The sequence below is a fragment of the Pteropus alecto genome, unplaced genomic scaffold (genome assembly GCF_000325575.1).
Source record: "Pteropus alecto unplaced genomic scaffold, ASM32557v1 scaffold78, whole genome shotgun sequence".
NCBI lineage: Eukaryota > Metazoa > Chordata > Mammalia > Chiroptera > Pteropodidae > Pteropus > Pteropus alecto.
The window spans coordinates 14,820,216-14,838,689 of record NW_006443124.1 but is presented as its reverse complement, the minus strand read 5'-3'; the positions used below and the strand labels follow the sequence as shown (position 1 = coordinate 14,838,689).

The following is an 18,474-nucleotide window of genomic DNA, read 5'->3' as shown; positions in this document are numbered from 1 at the left end:
CTCTACCCTCCTGAAACTTTGTGCTGTGGGACAGAGGGACCCCAAAAGTAAATACAGCTGTGAGCAGCACTGGGGGTAGCCATCTGAGTAGGCTCTGCCACTTGGCCATCTTTAACCCTGCCCTGGCCACCTCCAGGAATTCCCAACACCCCTCCCTGCCCCTACCCACCAGCCAATCTCAATAGGAAGCAAGTTTTCCCAGATCCCTTCCTAGGTTCCAGTTCTGTATTCTTAGCACTCCTGGTGCTTCCCCATCATGCAACGTGGAACCAGAGTTTATAGGCATCCTCCAGGGAGGCAAGGCCTTTCTCTTGTACACCATCATGCCCACCGATGCCAAGCACAATGTTTGACGCACTCCAGGTGCTCATTCCATTCATTTTTGGGATGAACTGGGAGTCCAGTATGTGATGGTTGAGATCCAAACCTCCTCAGCGTTCCCTCTATTCCTGACACTTTACCGATTCCACAGACATTCTGGCAGCAAAAACTCAGGTCTCTCAGAGTTCTAGCCCATGAGCGCCACACTGGCATCCTCTGCCCTGACCTTAAGTGTAAATTGAAGCTGGAGCCCCAGGTGTTGCTGCCTAGGGACCAGCCATGTAAGGAATGGAGCTAACTCTACAGAACAAAGTCCAGCAGGCACGCCCATGTCAATTCCAGGAGGCCTAGGAACAAGGAAGAGATTTTCTGAGGAACAAGGAAGAGATTTTCTGGGCACCAGAACGGAAAATGTGCCCGTGAAGCCCTTACTCAAGAATCCCGTTAAACAGTGGAGGCAGCATGGCACCCTGGAGAGGGGGCAGGTTATGCAAACACACACACACACACACACACACACACACACACACACACACACACACAGGAGAGTCTTCAACAAAGGAGAAATTTCCTGATTTCTGAGAGCACGTAAAGCCAGTGGCAGAGGGCAACAGATGAAGTGGGTGGCAAGCGCTGCAGCCCAGGAGAGGCTGCAGGGTGGGAGGTGGGGGGTGGGGAGACTCTAGGGAAGAGACAGCCAGCACGGCACCCACAGGCCCCCACAAGCCTCAGGACCATGGGAGCAAGAGTCTGCACTGAAACAGCAGTGGCACAGGCATCTACCACCAGCCCCAGACAAAAAAGCCATCTGGGAAAAGTACACTTTTGGTAGGAGTTAGTGGCCAGACAGAGAGCCTGGCCCAGGCTACCACTGGGGATCCAGGGCTAATGAGAGACTCAGTGGCCACCCCAACCCCCCAGCAACTGGAGCCACAGCCCACAGCCCACGGCTTCCCCACAAACCATCCAACCAGAACACAAAGCATCTCATGGCACTGCCTCAGGTTCTCATCTGTTTAATGTCTGGATTAGATGGTCCCTGGGGTCCCTTTGACTTCTAAAAGTCCAGTCCTCCCTTCTAATTTTATCTCCGTCAGAAATCAGAGCCCCATGTGACTGCCCACTCCAGTTCACTGGCTGGGAAAGGGGAAGGGAGAGTCAGCACTGACACCACATTAGACACTGCCCAGCCCTCTGCCCCATCACTGCCCACACCTGTCCAGGTGGCCCACAGACTGGCTCAGCCTCACTTGATCCCATGGCCGCACAGGAAGTTCCAGCTCACACCCTGCTAAGGTCAGAGTTCCCAGTATTGTGGGTTCCCTAAAAAGATCTGTTGAGGGGTGGCTCCATAGTGTAGTGGTTTGCACGTCTGCTTTACACGCAGAAGGTCCTGGGTTCATGCCCCAGGTGGAGCCATTGACCATACCCTGAGTGCACCCGGGGCACCAGGCCCAGGGTGAGCCAGGCCCGGGGGTGAGCCAGGCCCCACGTGAGCCAGGCCCTGGGTATGCACCGTGAGCACATGGGAGGAGACGCCCTGCCTTCAGAGATCCAGTTCTTAAGGGAAGACAGCAACATCTGTAGGTCAGGAGTGGAAATTGGGGTTGGGGAATTAAAGAGGGGAAAAACATTATCTGTTGAATTCCTAACCCCTGGGACCTGTGCATGTGACCTTATTTGGTAACAGGGTCTTTACAGAGGTCATCAAGTTAAGATGAGGCCATTAGGGTGCTTCTCAATCCAATATGACTGATGTCCTTATAGGAAGAGGAAAAATGCCAATGTGAAGACAGAGACCCACAGAAAGAAAGTCATGTGATAATGGAGGCGCACGTTGATGTGTCTGCAAGCCAAGGAACACCACGGACTGCCAGCCACACCAGAAGCCCCCATTGGAGGGCTTCAGGGCAAGAGCACAGATGGAGTCCCGACTCCCCTTTTCTATTCCTTCCTGCCTCACTATGTACTGTATAGTGAGGGACCCACATGCGCATATGTGGAAGCCCCAAGCCAAACGTCCATGCTCTGTGCACCATCTACCCACCAACACCTTGGCCACCTTTTAGACCTGCCTGAAGACCACCCTTCAGACCACCCTTCAGACCACCCTTCAGACCACCCTTCAGAGGGACAGCTCTCCCTCTGAAGAGCAGATGGGGGAGACAGGCAGGCCATGGGAATTCCTGCACCTGGAGGATTGGGGATGGGGACATATCCCTTGGTTTTACAGATTTCCTTCCTTCCTTCCTTCCTTCCTTCCTTCCTTCCTTCCTTCCTTCCTTCCTTCCTTCCTTCCTTCCTTCCTTCCTTCCTTCCTTCCTTCCTTCCTTCCTTCCTTCCTTCCTTCCTTCCTTCCTTCCTTCCTTCCTTCCTTCCTTCCTTCCTTCCTTCCTTCCTTCCATCCTTTCTTTTTACAGCAGAAAAGAAAAACTTTATTAGAAGGGAAAGTCCACTTCCAGACATGGAAGCGGGCCTGAGCAAGAGAAACATGGCTCAAAAGGCTTCTTGCGGATTTTTCACTCTGGCCCTCTAAAGCTCAGGCCCAGGGCAGTGCCCCATGGATAGCAGGAAACCTCTGCACCCAGCATGTGCCTGTCAGCAGCCAGGCCTTTCCTGCAGCAGCATCTCATTGAATTGCCATCCCATTTTAAAGGTAAAAGAACTGAAGCACAATGAAACCACAGCAATGGTAAAGTGAAGCAATTCAACCAGGCCTCTAAAGCTGATAAACTGGATGTCTGATATCAAATCCTGGTCTGTTTGATCCCCAGACCCTTCCTCTCTCTACTCGCACCCTTTTCCCTAAACTTGGTTTAAACTGGCAAACTGCCAAAGCCCTATTAGATATTAAAAATAGTTAAAAACTGAACAAAGAAACAAATTTTAAAAACCGAACAGTAGAGCCACCAAAGCAATTTAGTACTAGAGAAAGAATAGAGAGGCTGGAAATGTACCCAAACATATTTAAGAATCTAGTACACAACAGAAGCACTTTAAATGAATGGCAGAAAGAGAAAGAATTCAATAAATGGCAGCAGAACAACGGCTAGCTATCTGGAGGAAAGCTAAGCTCACAGTTAGGAGCCCTGGAGCCCTGCCTTGCTCCTGACACTCACCTTAAACCTGATGGATCAAAAAATTTCATGTAAACAGTGAAACCACACAAGCACTGGAAAATTTTCCTTCAAGTACAAAAAGCTTTTCTAAAGTGGTAAGAAACAATCCTATAGAAAAACCGGACAAGAATAAAATAGAGTTAACAAAAAAAGAAATACAAATGACCTATAATAATATGAAATACCCAGCCTCTCTCTAAACTAAAGAAATGCATAGGAAAACAAGAGACCACTTCTTCTTATTGGATCATCACCACCCTTCCACCCCCTAAAAAGGGAGTTGCTAAACCCCAGTCTTAGCAGGCAATGGAGAGACACTACTAGGACAATTGTAAGCTGTACCTCTTTAGAAGACAATTGGATATACTGTATGTGTCCAAATTATAACTGTTAGGAATTTATCTTTGGATAAGCTCACAAAAGTACCAAAGATATTGCACAATATTCATTGCAAACTTATCAAAATACTAAAAACACTAAAAACAAACTAAAGTCCATCAGGAAGGGCTGGCTAAAGTAATTACGAAAATTCCTATGATGCGATATGACAGAAGCATTAAAAGATTTATCTTTATGGTGGAAACAGAAAATTTTTCCAAGATATATTGATAGGTAGAGATAAATTGCCAGAACAGTATATTATATTTTTTAATGTATGTAAATAAACATATATATATGTATATACTTGCACATGTATACAAAAAACTTAATAGTGACTACTTCTGGCTTAAATGGGGAGAGTTCAGCATCATTAGCTATCAAGGGAATGCAAATCAAAACCTCTAAGAAATACTACTTTGCACCCACTAGGATTACTATACAGTAATGAAAAAGTCAGATAACAGGAAATGTTGGTGACAATGTGGAGAATTGGAACCCTTGTCCACTGCTGATAGAAGTTTAAAATGGTGCATCCACTGTTTTACACAGCCTGACAGTTCCCCAAAAAAGTTAAGCATGGAGTTACCATTTGACACAGCAATTCTACTTATAGGTATATATCCAAGAGAATCAAAAACACGTCCACATGAAAACTTGTACATGAATGTTCATAGCAGCACTATTCACAATAGCCAAAAGGTAAAAACAACCCAACTGTCATTAACAGATGAATGGATAAAACATGGTATAAACATACAATGGAATGTTATGTGATAATGGAGCATTGACACAGGCTACAACGTGGTCGAACCTTGAAAACATTATGCTAAGTGAAAGAAGCCACACATAGAAAGCCACATACTATATGATTCCATTTCTATGAAATATCCAGAACAGGGACATCTATAGAGACAAAAAGTAGATTAGTGCTTACTTAGGCCTAGAGAAGATGAGAGGGTCAGAGGGTGATAACTAAAGAGTGTGGGGATTCCTTTTGAAGTAATGAAAATGTCCTAAAATTGATTGTTCTCGCCCTCTCTGCAATGCCTCAACTGAGCTCGAGTGGCCATTTGAACAAAAACTGTAAAATTACATAAACCACCTTGGATCTGGAACAGATCTTTGAGACTAGTGTTAGAAATACATGGTGTGGTTTACTGAGGACATATTCGTTTTTGGCACTTCATTGTCTTATCGCTCAAAAAGCTAACACTTGTGACCTGACAAGGCCGAGGTTCTTACACTTTCACTATCCAGCCATGTTTTGTGACCTTTGAGCTAATGTCTAATGCCAAGTCACAGGGCATGAACAGAGCACAGGCTTGGAGACAAGCAGACCTGGGTTCAAATCCAGCTTTGTAAGCTGGCAGAGCTATCCACCTTTACAAGCCTCAGGAAATAATAAAGGTATTCTTTGTGAGCACTGGGTGAGATATTACATATCATATGTTTGGCACATAAATGTTATTCCTTCCTCCTTATGTATAGGAACTGAGAGGCCTTCATAACTGAGGCACATTTGCTTAAGTTGGAGAAGAAATTTTGAGTTGAGGAAGAAGATTCCCAGGGAAGAAATTCTCTGCTGGATAGAGTTTGTCATGCCCCATGAACACACCTGGCAGAACTTCTGCCCTTTGCGACCCTGACACATTGTCATCTGTCCTACGATACTGAAAACATTCACAGGAACACCACCTCTCTGAAAGAGGAACAGAAAAGCATCCTGCGGCAGAACCCTGTCAGCTGTGTGCTCAAAGGGCCAGAACTGCCAGTGCAGGACCCTGGAGGAGGGAGAAGTTGGGGAGGGCTTGGGGTGGACAGTCAGGCAAAGCTGACAGTAATCACCAGCCCTAAAGCTAGTCCTAAAGCGTAGGAAGGTCTATCTTTTCTCAAGAAACTCCACAGCGAACATAGTTTAAAAAGTCAATTTTGGGTTATGTTGTGTATACGAACTTTGTTTACTTTCAAATTATTTTATATTGTTTATATGTTGTATTTTCATTGTTCAGTTGATATATATCTCTGTGAAATTAGTTGAGATCTAAGGTTAGGATGAATTGCATCTTAATTTTTCTTATTAAAATACTAAATTCAAAAAATCTATTCTTTTTTTATTTAACAACTGGTTACACGGTTAAAAGGTCAATTTTTATTTTATTCTATTTTGTATTTTCTTTTATTAGTTTCGAGTATACAGTACATTGGTTAGACATTTATATAGTTTATACGATGATCTCCCTAATTACTCTTCCTCTACTCTGGCTCTCCACCTAGCCATTACATTACTGCTAACTGCATTCCCTATGCAGTGCTCGCCATCCCCATGACCACCTATCAACTACTAAATTGTACTTCTTTAAGCCTTCACTCCATTCTTCCAGCCTCCCAAGTCCTCCTCCCCTCTGCCCATCCCCTAAAAGATCAGTTTTTTAAAACTTATTATTATTTATGCCTACAGCACCTGGTCTTCCTAGGTAGTCTACCCATCCAAGTGCTAACCGGCCCAACCCTGCTTAGCTTCTGAGATCAGACATCAGACTTGTTCAGGGTGGCATGGTCATAGACCACAGACTATAGCTCTACTGACAATGTGAATCCAGGACCTTCTGGGTGTAAAGCAGATGTGCTAACCATTACACTATGGAACCACATCCTAAAAGATGGCTTAACTGACCTGTGGTCCCACCGCCACCTGCAGACTTCTAAAATTCCACTTACTGGCCTGTTCCTCCACCATAGAAATGGCAGGCTTTCCACCGCATAATCAAAGACAATTAATTTGCAGCAATTATCTAATCAATATCCATCCAGTGTTCCAAGACAGTGCAAGAAATAAGTCGGAGATAACACCCCAATCTAGGCCTGCTTGTCTGCCCAGCGTCACAGTCCACGAATCCTCTATAATAACTGAACTGTGCGCTTACCCAAGAGCTGTCCCTATGTTATCCCGGAGTGCGGTTCCCCCAGTGTCCACAGCTTTCCTCCTCACCCAACTGTCTCCACTATGCCCTCCGTGTGTTATGCCAGGGCACGGTGGAACTATGAGGCATAAGGGTTAGGGAAGGAGGGGTCAAAGGGACTGCAATTTTAGATAAGGTGGCCATCAGGGGATTCCCCATCCTGTGGGTAACATTTGAACAGATCCCTGCGGAAGAGGGACCGGACCGCAAAAAGAAAGCAGAGTGTAGAAATGGTGCAAGAACAGAGGAAACCGTTAGCAGCGTCGGCTTTACCAGCCAGGACTAGCTCAGGACCCGGGACCTGACCAGGCTGCGGACTGTCCGTCTGAGGGGGCAGATTTTAAGAGGTTTGGAACCGCGCTGGACTACTTTACATTCTCCCCGCGCGGGGTCGCAGCCCCATCAGTTTGGGAAGAAACCGCCCCCTCCTTAGACTTGATCACGCCCCACAGGTACCGCCTCCTCCCGCTCCTAGTGCGTACTCATGACGCCGAACTCCCACCAGGCCCGGCGGTACCCCTGTCACTTCCCAGCTTCCCTGGCCTCCCGCCAGGCCCCGCCTCCCTCCGGGCTCCGCCCCTCGCCTCAGGTTCCCGCGGGGCCAGCGAGGGCAGCCGGAGCCCCGCCTCTTAGTGGAGAGAGTGGTCACGCCCCTGCGGCCGAGACTCCGCCCCCTCAGTTTTGTATTTAAGGAGCTGATCGTTAACAATTGGTCTGAGTTCGAGCTCTCGTTTCCTAATTGGCTGTGGTATTCGGCGGCTTTCCTCCGCGAGGATGACCCGGAAGTGACTCCTGAAGTACGGGCCGCGTGGGTCACCTACTGGGTAATCGTTTCCCGCGGCTGCTGTGATGACCAAAATAAAGGGAGATCCGGAGGGGCAAGAGGCTCAGGCGGAGGCGTGCTCTGGCGAGCGCACTTACCACGAGCTGCTGGTGAATCTGAACCCCATCGCGCAGCCCCTAGCTTCTCGCCGTCTCACGCGGAAGCTATACAAATGCATCAAGAAAGGTGAGGCGCGGTGGCCAGAAGGGGCGCGGGTGGCGGACTGAGGACCCCCAACTGACCCTTCTGTCGTTGCAGCGGTGAAGCAGAAGCAGATTCGGCGCGGGGTAAAGGAGGTTCAGAAGTTTGTCAACAAAGGCGAGAAAGGGTAAGAACTCCCTCCCGCTGGATTTTGCATTTCTAAACGGTAATGAAGGTATCCCTATTTAGTAGGTACTCGGTAAAAATCGGTAAAAGTACTAACTCTATTAGAAGACAATCAAGCAGTCAGTAAATTCCTTTTAATACAGCCAACTGCTACATCATCTCACTTCAGTTCAAAGGGACACCATGGGGAAAGTGAATCCCAGGGGAAGCGAATCGAATAAGCCAACTTGAGTGTCCACTCTTCAGGCACTGTGCTATGGGCAGACAATGACTTTAATCAAATAATGCCACACACAAAGGTTGTGACAGATAACTATGAAGGAAAAGTATAGAGTGCAGTGAGAATGACTTCATTACCATACATCTTTCTTTTCTGGCATTTATCAGAACCTGAAACTCATTTGCATTTTTATTCCCTGTATCTCCTACTCAGGCCAGACAGTAAGCTCTTGGATAATAGGGTAAAGTCTCTCCCTGCTTCATCTCCAGAAGTGTCTGGGACCTTGTAGGTGCTCAAGAGATAAATATTGCTGAGGGGACTTGATGCTCAATGGAGGATCTGACCTAGTTGGGTATAGCTGAGATCTGAAGATACAGGGATTAGTTTGGGGGAAAGCGGTCCTGCCAGAAGGAAGTAGGTCTCAGGGCAGGAAAAGTTAGTGGTGGGCAGAAATGCTACCTTCTCATGGGGTTTTGTAAGCCATAGTAATTTTTTGAACTGAGAGCTTTGGGAGGACATTGAGGGTTAAAGCCAGGGAGTGACGTAATTATGTTTACACCTTAAGATTTTTCTGGCAACTTTGGAAGGGATCAGAGGCACAAGAGTAGTTGGAGAAATTGAGTTAGGAGGCTGCCGTAGTCTAGAAGAGGCAGTGGCGGAAATGGAGAGAATTAAAGTGAATGCGTCTGAGAAGACTTTCAGACATGGTGTAGTAAGTACGGATTCCAGCCAAACGGACAGAGGTGAACAGTGGAGGGGGCTGGATTTCTGTGGGATGATCACGAGTTTGGTTCCAGGCAAGTTTTTGAGGTGCCTTTTAGAATTGTGACCCTTTCTCTCCAGCAGAACTGTCAAATAGGCAGGTGGTTATATGGGCCGCAAGCCTAGAAGAGAGGGGGCCAGGCTGAAGGGAATAGATTGGGAGTAGTGGGAGTTGTCAGCACATAGATGGCACTTGATGCCATGGCCAGAAGGGGTCAGCCAGAAGGTACTGAGAGGGCAGCCAAGGAGCAGGCTGTGAGGAGCACAAGCATTTAAAGGCTACTAAAGAGGCAGAGCCTGCAGAGGAGAGCCCAGCCCTCAAAGCAAAAGGCAAACTGGGAGAGTGTGGACCCAGTGTTTTGAACCAAGAGCTCTCTCCTGGTGTTTGGTGTTTTCATCTTGCCCTTGGAATACAGATTCTTCCTTCTGTGTCTTCAGGGCACCTGAGGCCCTTGCTCCAGAGCCCTGACATGTTGCCAGCTAAGCCCTAGCTGAGGATACTCTGGCAAGCCTTCATTGATTCTCTGTCACTTTTGGGACTGAGCCCATGCTTCTTAGCCTGGCACTAAAGGCCCTTGGGTGTAGCCGCTGCCTATCTCTCTAGGCTTCTTGTCTCCATCCTGGATTCCAAAGCCACCCCAGGCTGCCATCAGCCAGCCTCTGTATCTGGTGCCATTCTGATTCTCCTTAAATGTTTTCCCCACCCCCTGCCCCTCCATGGGCTGCCTGGCAGACATTCATCATTCAGCTTTCTGTTCAAGTATGGCCTCCTGATTCCTTTCTTGACTCATCCATGATTCATCTGTCCCAGTGTGACACCACTCATCACACTTGGTGGCATTTATTTGTTGCCAAGAACTAGAGATCACCTCCCCAGAAGAATGCAGTCACCAAACATAAATTTGCACACACTTTCAGAGAGGGGAAGACCCACATTAATAACTGGGATCCTTGAGGGCAGAGGGCCATCTTATCCATGTCTGTACCCTAAGGCCCAGTCTGGAAATGGTACTTTCGACTGAAAGAAAAAATGAGCAAGTTAGTAATGACAATGTTTCTCTTGGTTCAGGATTATGGTTTTGGCAGGAGACACACTGCCCGTTGAGGTGTACTGCCATCTCCCAGTTATGTGCGAGGACCGGAACTTGCCCTACATCTATATCCCCTCTAAGACGGTAAGGAGCACTTGAGCCCCAATCTGGGTCACCACAGGAGGTGGGGCTGGGATGGGGCTGTGGTGACAGGCCATAGTGGGAAAGAGCACCCGCTTCTGAGTTAAGATGGGCCTGGACGGATTCTTGGCCTTGCTGGTTCCTAGTTGGGGGACTACAGATAAGTTACCTCTCTGTACTTATATTTCCTTCTTGTACAATGGGAATCTCCTCTTCTGTGGCCTGTGGAAATAAAACAGAAAAGTATATGGGGATGTGCTTCATCAACTGAGATGCTCTGCCCAAGTCAGTCCTATTGGGTAGGTGCAGTGCTCAGGGGGTGTTTTAGGGACCTGTATCTGACCTCCTTACATAGCAGGAGCCAGGTCAAGGGCACAGGCAATGGGAGATGGCAGGGACCTGGAGAGCATAGCCCCCACCTCCCTCCAAGGGGACAGCCCCTCTGGACTGGAGCCCTTTCGCAGTTGCCATGTGGGAATGTAGGCCCAGTGTTGCTAGACCACTTGAAAGTTTGCTGCTGAGTTTAAATGATGGCAACCAATTCGAAATGTTTTTAACCCCTTTCCCGTTTGCTCTGAGATAACTCACGGATTACAGTCCTAACCTTACTCCCAAAGTTTGCCATGAAATATCTTGTTTTATTATTATTTTCGCATTGCTGTAGTATATTGATAGTCTCAGGAAACAACTGACATTATTCTGTTTATCATATTCTGTTTTTAGTAGTTCGAGCGCAGAAAATGTCAAATTAGAAAACGAAGCATTCCTACATGAGCTGCACTTTTTTTTTCTAAACAGAAAAATGGTTAAATATAATGATGACTAGAAAAGCACATGTCTGTGAGCCAGATTAGGCCAGTGGGTCATTGGTTTGTGACTCCCTGGCTTACAAGTTGTGTGGCCTTTTTTCCAAACGGCCCTTCTTTCTCCTCTGTAGGACTTGGGTGCAGCCGCTGGTTCCAAGCGCCCTACCTGTGTGATAATGGTCAAGCCCCACGAGGAATACCAGGAGGCCTATGAAGAATGCCTGGAGGAGGTGCGAGCCCTGCCCCTACCCATGTGAAAGGCTTGGGCAACAACCTGGACCTCAGCTCTGGAAGCTGCTGGGTTGGCAGTGGCCCAACCAGCCACACCCCCTGCTGTCTACTCACAGTATCTCCCCAGTCCCTGAGCAGGTATTTTTCCCAAGCAGCTCCAACAGCTATTTCGTGAAGGCAAAGCCAGCATCTTCTCCATCAGTGCTGTTTCCTCTTAAGTTTCCTGGCATTCATTTCCGAGGATGAGTTGTAGGGGAAGTAAATGCTAAGACTAAATGTGATAAGTCTGTGGGTGTTTTTTTTAAGCAGCAGCTGCTGGTGGGGCCAAGGAGCTGGTGGGCAAGAAAGAGCCGAGCAGCCTTTCTCACCGGAGAAGCCAAAAGACTTCAGGGGTGTTCAGTGCTCACGCCTGGCGCCAGGGCTGGTGCTAGACTCTTGCTGAGAACAGACTCTGCTGCCTACTCCCGAGTTCTCACCTCCGACTTCCAGAGTAGGTGGGAGCTGATTCCAGACCCACTGTGTGGAAGCCTACAGCCCCTATGGGGACACCCCATTTCTCGCCTTCCTCCCTGAGCCTTAAGTGCCACTGGGAAGCTTATGGAAGCAATTTGCCCACCCACACAGGACATTTTAAATAGGAATAGGAAGTTAAATACAAAACCCCAGGCTATCTCCTGCTTGGCATGATGGCCCTGGTACCCCAGTTCCTTCAAACATTTCCGACTGAATGTACTTGCCTGCTCTCAAAGGCCCAGCATGGATTCAGCGCACGCAGCAGTCAGGCTTTAGTTGCCTTGGAATAAACTGGAAAGAGCCTGGACTTGAAAGTCAGATCTGGTTTAAGCTCCAAGCACTCTCCTTTCCAAGCTTGGAGCCCTGTCATGCAAGTCATTTCATTTCCCCAAGTTCCCCATTCTGATTTCTAATACGTAGGTAGTGAATTCTTCCTCACTGGGCACTGTGGCTGCCACACTCCCACGAGCAGCTGCAGCCAGACCATGCCCAGTACCTGCGTACAGTGGACATGTAGTAATTCTTTGTCAGTGAAGCTAAAGGCAGGCGAAGGTAGAAGAAAGCCTGTGAATATATTTGCTCAACATTATAAAACGCATTCATTTCTAACCCAGATTATTTACAGTAGACGATAGATACACAGTTGTGTGGCTATACAGAAGGAATGGACACGGTGTTGGCCTGGCAGTCAGACCTGGCTCAGAGATAGAGGACTGCTGCTGCTGCCCAAGTCCCCTGCTCCTCTGTCGGCTGCTACCAAGTCAGTGGCAGATATAAGCAGGAGGACAGAGACCATCGTCTCTCTGCCCTTCCAGCCAAGGAGCTAGCTGCCCGGTCCAGGTTGTTCATCTTCCTCTTTGGCCCCTGCCTGTGGCTGCACTCAGACAATTGCTCAGGAAAGAACCACCATCCACTGAAGACAACCACCCCTGTGAGATAGAGCTAGGCTCACGGGTGAAAACCCTTTTAAATAAAGTTCCTTCCAAGGCAGGAATCAAAATATGATGCATTTCCCATCTGCTAAGTTCTGCTCCATGGGACAAGAACACTTGAGCCTGCAAAGGGATGAGAACCAAGAATATCTCAAGCGCTGGCCAGCAGAAGAGCCAAGCCAAGAAGGAGCAGAGCATGGGGAACTTACTTTCCTCCATTAATGAGCTTGTTGAGTGCATCTCAGGAGATAACATGGCCACAGATGAGCCTGATGGGAGGGTTGAAATCCAAGGTGTGCTGGCAGAGGATGGGGCAAGCGAACACCAAGTGGTACCAGCACTTCATGCCTAGTTCAATATTTGGGGAGGCCAGCTGACAGGTGAGTCTCACTTCTGGCTGTGGCTGTCCTTCCTGGCGCCTTCTGCCCACCTCCCCTTGCCAGGGCTCACCAGTAACTCATCCTGGTGACTCCAAACCCCTGTGTACTGCCTCTGCTCAATCACGTTTTTGACATTCATCAGCACTGGCAGCACCACACAGCCAGAGGTGAAGCTGCGGGACAAAGAGCAGGGGCTGGGGTGGCCAGACCAGGACCCCAGCGGACAGACCAAAGGACCAGCACACTGTCATCGGCACGGGACGCAGGACAGGGTTCTAAAGTGGCACACTGCCAAATCGGTCCTAGAAAATCAGGACACATAGTTATATGTGTCCAATTGTAGAGAATCATTCTAATGCACCCTAAAACAACATATGAGAAAGACAAAGATCAAGGAGGCATGTAACTGCTCATCCAAACCATTGAGAAGTCCTTGGTGTGATAGAGACAGTGATCAGTTTGATCAGCCTGTCTACTAATGGTGTCATAATGCACCTCTATAAATGGTTATCAACTAGGGCATATCAACTTAGAAATGGGGGCCATATACCAAAGGACCAGCACACTGTCATCGGCACGGGACGCAGGACAGGGTTCTAAAGTGGCACACTGCCAAATCGGTCCTAGAAAATCAGGACACATAGTTATATGTGTCCAATTGTAGAGAATCATTCTAATGCACCCTAAAACAACATATGAGAAAGACAAAGATCAAGGAGGCATGTAACTGCTCATCCAAACCATTGAGAAGTCCTTGGTGTGATAGAGACAGTGATCAGTTTGATCAGCCTGTCTACTAATGGTCAGATCTCACGATGGTTTGTGACTGGTTGGAGCCTCGGGTGTTAAATACAGTAAATAACTGCACAGGGCAGTCCTGTCTGAGGTGCAGGTGGTGTCTTGCTGGGAAACAGTGTCCCATAACAAGTCCACCACACTGGGTAGAGCATGAGACTCCACAATCGGTCTGAGTAAAATGCACTGTGACATGATCCACGGTGGTGCAGTGTGCGGCTCTGGGGGCAGGTCCACATGCCCTTTATCCCCTAGGCAAGTTCACTCACGCCTCGAACTTCTTGTTTCTTCGTCTATGAGGAGAGGATAATAGTCCCACTAGCTCCTAGGTCACTGTGAAGTCATGAGAAGGGTGTTACTGTAGGGACTTTCCGAGTGAAAGCTCATGATAGTGTAACTCAGCCACGCAGGTCTCCCCGAGTCTCAGAGGGTCTAGTACTAGTCCAGCCATGATGAAGTGCAGGCAAGATGGGGAACTCATTCAAGAGACCTTACAAAATAGGAACCTTGACGCTGCCACTAACCTCATGGTGACCCTGGGCCACAGCTCTTCCTAAACTGTTTATCTGCCTGTGAAAACAGGTAATGCCTACCTAAAAGAATGACTGAGAGAGCCAGTTTAGGCTGTGAAGGCACTGAGCACCGTCCCTGGCACATAGCAGGGCCTCAACAAATTGTTTCCCTCGAAAGCCTCCCCTTCATGCTGCCCCACACGCTGGCTGTACCTGACGCTGAGGGGCGACTCCATGGAAAACCCCAGCAGGGAAAAAGCATCAAAGGTAAAGGTCTCACAGATCTTGGCCCAGTGGCTGTTGTCCAGGAGGTGGCAGTAGGGCGACTTCTTCAGGCCCAGCCACAAGTACACCAGAACTGCCCATCATCACCTGGATCTCTACAAGGCAACCAGATGCAGCTCCGGATGCACAGGAGCCCAGGAGGCAGCCTCTCCCTGGGGTTCAGGGTCCAGCCCCGGGGGTGGCAGGGCTGTGGAAGCAGGATGGGGAACAGGCTGAGCCCCGAGGTTCCCCGGTGCCTGCCTGGCCAAGCAGGGCCTGAAATACCCTCGGGTAAAACTGATTTCCCCTAAACTCCAGTGGAGTTGCGTATGTGAGACAAGGACAGGCACCACCATGTGCGTCCGGGAGGCAGGGTCCCAGTTCTCTTCCCATCCCTCCGACTGCATCGGGTTGGCGCTCACGTCTATTCTCCAACACTAGCTAATCTCCCTTTTTAAAAAACTTCCAGGAGATATCTAGCTAAAATTTAATTAAAATTCGATGTATATTTCTCAATAAAACGTGAAGTAATAAATATGAGGGAAGCTAAAGGAAAACATCACTGGCAGTAGAGTCGTTATTAATGGTGAGACGAAGGCTAAAGTTTGCAGATCCGAGTGTTAAGGAAGAGGGTTCAGGAAGGACGCCACAGAGGGTGCTGAGTGAGTCTGAAAGGGACGAGCGGGGTTCTAGGCAAGAGAGTCAATGCCGAGGCAGAGCAGCATGCAGGCGCGTGTGTCGTAGGCACACACAAGCAGTGCGCTCTGCACGTGGGTGTGCCACGCAGCTGGTGTCGGAGACAAGGGGTGGTCTGAGATAAAATTAGAAGAGTGTGGCAGAGGAGGAAGAGCCTTGAGTTTGGGGTTCACCTAGAGACAGGAAGGAGGGGACAGAGGTCTCAGGCCCAGGAGCACCACCCCAGAAACATGCCGATGTCTGCCAGGGCCCAGCAGCGTCCAACCAGGAGCCCTGGCCACTTACCATGCTGGTGCAGCCAAGCAAAGGGCTGGAAGTGCTGAGTGCTTGGCAGCTGGAACTCCAGGGGGCTGTTGAGCTTGAGCAGGCACTGCCTATGGGAGACAGCCCACTTGGGAAGAAAGGGGCCAGCTGAGTGTGGAGCAGGTGGGGTGACAAGAGGGGCCCTGGGGCAGCTGGGACTGAGTAGTGGGCTCCAGAAACCTGTGTGAGGCTGGGACACAGGGCTGGAGGCACATCAGGTACAATGGATGAGAAAAGACTTGTCCCCTGCTGGCCCACCCCAGGGCCAACTTACTTCAATGCCAGCCCTAGGTCTTGTTCATGCAGAGCTTCCAGGATTCGATTCAACTCCAAGAAAAGCTGCTTGAAATCCAGGCCCTCATTCAGTGTTGATTCCTGTGGAGAGAGCGTGATCCCACCACTGGAGGACTGTATTTCCAGAATCCTCTGCTCCAGCGTAACAAATCCTCATCGACCAGACAGGCTTGAGAGAGCCAGGGTCTGCATGAAAAGCCATGGTCCCTGCCAGCCACCTGGCCCCTCTTATTCCCATCTCCATTCCAGGAGGCTGAGTGCCACATGCTGGCCTCCCACAAGACAGACCCCAACTCTCTCGGGGTACTGGAGACAGTCTCAGGGCCCGCGTTGAGAAGCATAGTGAGAAATTATTCCTTTTCAATCCTCTCAGTTACTTTAAGAGAAAGAATCTTTACTTTCACTGCCAGTGTGTCTTTAACACCTAACCATGCTACTCTGTCATTTTACAAATCTCCCTTTTAAAAAAAGAAGTATCAGGCCCTCGACTCGGAACCTTGGCTGGCAATCAATTCTAGCTAGAAATGAGTGACTTCACTTTTAACCATGTATATTTGTAGAGCTACCTTCTACTTTTGGTGGGGGTTACTGTTCCTTTCTAAAATAAATTTATGTCAAGAATAACAGGCATCTACCATAAAGAAAACTACCAAGTAGAAAGCAGAACCGGCAGGTCCCAGCATCTCCCCCACCGGGCCGTTACTTGGCACAGCTCGTCGGCCACACCGAGCACGCCCTGCTGGTATGAGTGCTCCACAATGGCCACCTGCAGAATCTGCTGCTGCTTCGCTCGCGAGTCCCACACTGCGTCAGAGATGACACGGCAAATCTCACAAAGTTCTGCTGAGGATGAGGGCCCGGTGACTCACATTCGCCACACTTGCTCTCCTGATGAACCTCATGAATGCCAGCTCCAGGCATCACCACCCCTGCCCGGGGCACCCACACGCCCACCCTGTCAATGGCTTTGCCCACTTGGGAGACACTGCTGTGAATGTCCCTGTGGTCTGAAGCCAGTTTCTGTACCATGTCTTTGATCTTCTGGCAGCACTGGGACATCACCAGGGAGAGGGTGGCTGAGAGAGGGGTCCTCTGGAGGGCTGCAGAGAAACACTAGCAGTGAGTCAGAACCCGGGAGCAGACATTTTCCTGCTTCCTCTATCCTGAATGCCGCCTGGGGAACGGGAAGCAGCCCTGGACTCGGGAGTGAAAGACCCAGCTTCTGTTCTAGGTCCTGTCAATTTTTAACTGTGACTTTGAACTGATCAAGAGGACAGCAGTTCATCTCTTGAAGTCTTCATTTCCTCATCTATAAAAGGGGGGGTGATAGCACAGGCCTTGTAGGCTGCTGTAAAATGAAGGTGACCAGGCACTTGCTGTGGGTAAGTGCTTTATTTCAGCCCACTTAATCCTCACCACTGTTAGAATCATATCCTGCACCTGAGGAAGGTGAGGGAGTAACTTGCCAGGTGACACATCTGGCAGTGACAGATCTCAAGTCTGTGCTCCTCATCACCACATTGGATGGCTCCTTGTTGCCTTGAGTGAGATGCCGTGTGTAAGGTTTTGAACCACAAAGCATTGTCCCCATGTGAATGACTCTCATCAGCCCAGAGGACACCAGGAGGGCTGGGGTAGCCAGGGAAGCTCAGGGACTTCAGGCTCCGGACCCCAGGCTCGTAGTGGTTTTCACCCCCGTGGCTGGGCTGGAGCCAGACTAACCACCAAGAGCACGTGGGGCTTGGAGGAGAGGAAGACACATAGGGCATCGAACCCTTCTTCAGGCCCAGCGTCTCCATCCCTTTTCTAGGTGGCATCACCTCAGCTCAAGGAACAGAATGTGACTCAAGAGGGCCAGGGAACGTCTCAGCTCCACAAAGCCCTGGAAGACAGCCTCATTCTGCCACATTGTTAAACGAAGTATGGACTGGAGCTGCTGTGGCCATCTGAGGGGAGCAGCACCCAGAGAATGAAGCCACAGTAGATTGAGGGGTCACACGGGCACCTGGATCCAGCTGGCCCGGACATTTCCGTTACCTGAGTCCAGAAACCCAGGCAGCTCCACCCCCCTACTTTGTTCGTGTGTTTGTTTAAGCTAGTCTGAGCTGGGTTTCTGCCACTTGTAAGTGAATAAGTCCTGACAAATACAAACAGGAGTTGGTGGCTGGGCCACCCACCTATTCTAGGGCAATGGGGCAAAACCTCACTCCACTCTAAGCACTGGCATGCCCCCCCCCAAATCCCAGCCTGCCACTCATTTTTCATTCTCTTCTCCTCTCACCCCCACCCTCCCCGCCCCCATCACAGAGGGCCACACTGCACATTCCGTGGCCACATCTCCTTTTAGGACAGAGCAACATTCTCAGTAAATGAAAGTCTTTTAACTTAGAATCCCCCGATCTCCACCAACAAAGAACCCTACTAACAACCATCAGCCCCAACAAATCTCCGTCTAAACACACTGCAGCCATAACTACTTGTTTACCAAGAGCATAGACAGTGGAGATGTTTCCGACCAGCAAGAGAAAGCCATTTTTTCCACACAATTAACAGATGTCGCCAAAGCAAGGAACACTGGGCATTTTATTACAGCATTGCATAACTATAAAATGGTACAAGAATGAGGTAGAATTCTATGTAGTGATAAAGAACACTCCAAGACA

At 49.1% G+C, this 18,474-nt stretch overlaps 2 protein-coding genes and 1 long non-coding RNA gene across 3 annotated transcripts; 1 reads left to right on the top strand and 2 right to left on the bottom strand.

Annotated features, from left to right (window-relative positions):
- Nucleotides 1-7,493: 7,493 nt before the first annotated feature.
- NHP2 (NHP2 ribonucleoprotein) lies at nt 7,494-11,403 on the top strand. The gene is made up of 4 exons (XM_006923223.3): nt 7,494-7,790; nt 7,863-7,932; nt 9,983-10,088; nt 11,023-11,403. The coding sequence occupies exons 1-4, from the start codon at nt 7,631-7,633 to the stop codon at nt 11,146-11,148; spliced, it is 462 nt and encodes a 153-aa protein (XP_006923285.1). The 5' UTR covers nt 7,494-7,630; the 3' UTR covers nt 11,149-11,403.
- Nucleotides 8,051-11,008, bottom strand: LOC112471926. Its single transcript, XR_003043469.1, has 2 exons — nt 10,255-11,008; nt 8,051-9,931 (listed from the first exon to the last, which is right to left on the bottom strand). It is a non-coding gene; the product is annotated as an uncharacterized LOC112471926 (long non-coding RNA).
- A 918-nt stretch (nt 11,404-12,321) lies between the features above and the next one.
- RMND5B (required for meiotic nuclear division 5 homolog B) lies at nt 12,322-17,720 on the bottom strand. The gene is given in 11 exon segments (XM_025040610.1): nt 12,322-12,690; nt 12,777-12,940; nt 13,018-13,120; nt 14,468-14,610; nt 14,612-14,629; nt 14,631-14,726; nt 15,500-15,605; nt 15,792-15,892; nt 16,515-16,651; nt 16,762-16,911; nt 17,657-17,720. Coding segments are annotated over 11 exon segments (1,143 nt in total). The 3' UTR covers nt 12,322-12,629.
- Between the last annotated feature and the right edge of the window lie 754 nt (nt 17,721-18,474).

What these genes read in the sequence shown, in the direction of transcription:
- NHP2 (XM_006923223.3), top strand. Translation starts at nt 7,631, where the DNA reads ATGACCAAAATAAAGGGAGATCCGGAGGGGCAAGAGGCTCAGGCGGAG. An exon ending in ATACAAATGCATCAAGAAAG is followed by an intron (nt 7,791 to 7,862) that starts GTGAGGCGCGGT and finishes CTGTCGTTGCAG; the next exon opens with CGGTGAAGCAGAAGCAGATT. An exon ending in GTCAACAAAGGCGAGAAAGG is followed by an intron (nt 7,933 to 9,982) that starts GTAAGAACTCCC and finishes CTCTTGGTTCAG; the next exon opens with GATTATGGTTTTGGCAGGAG.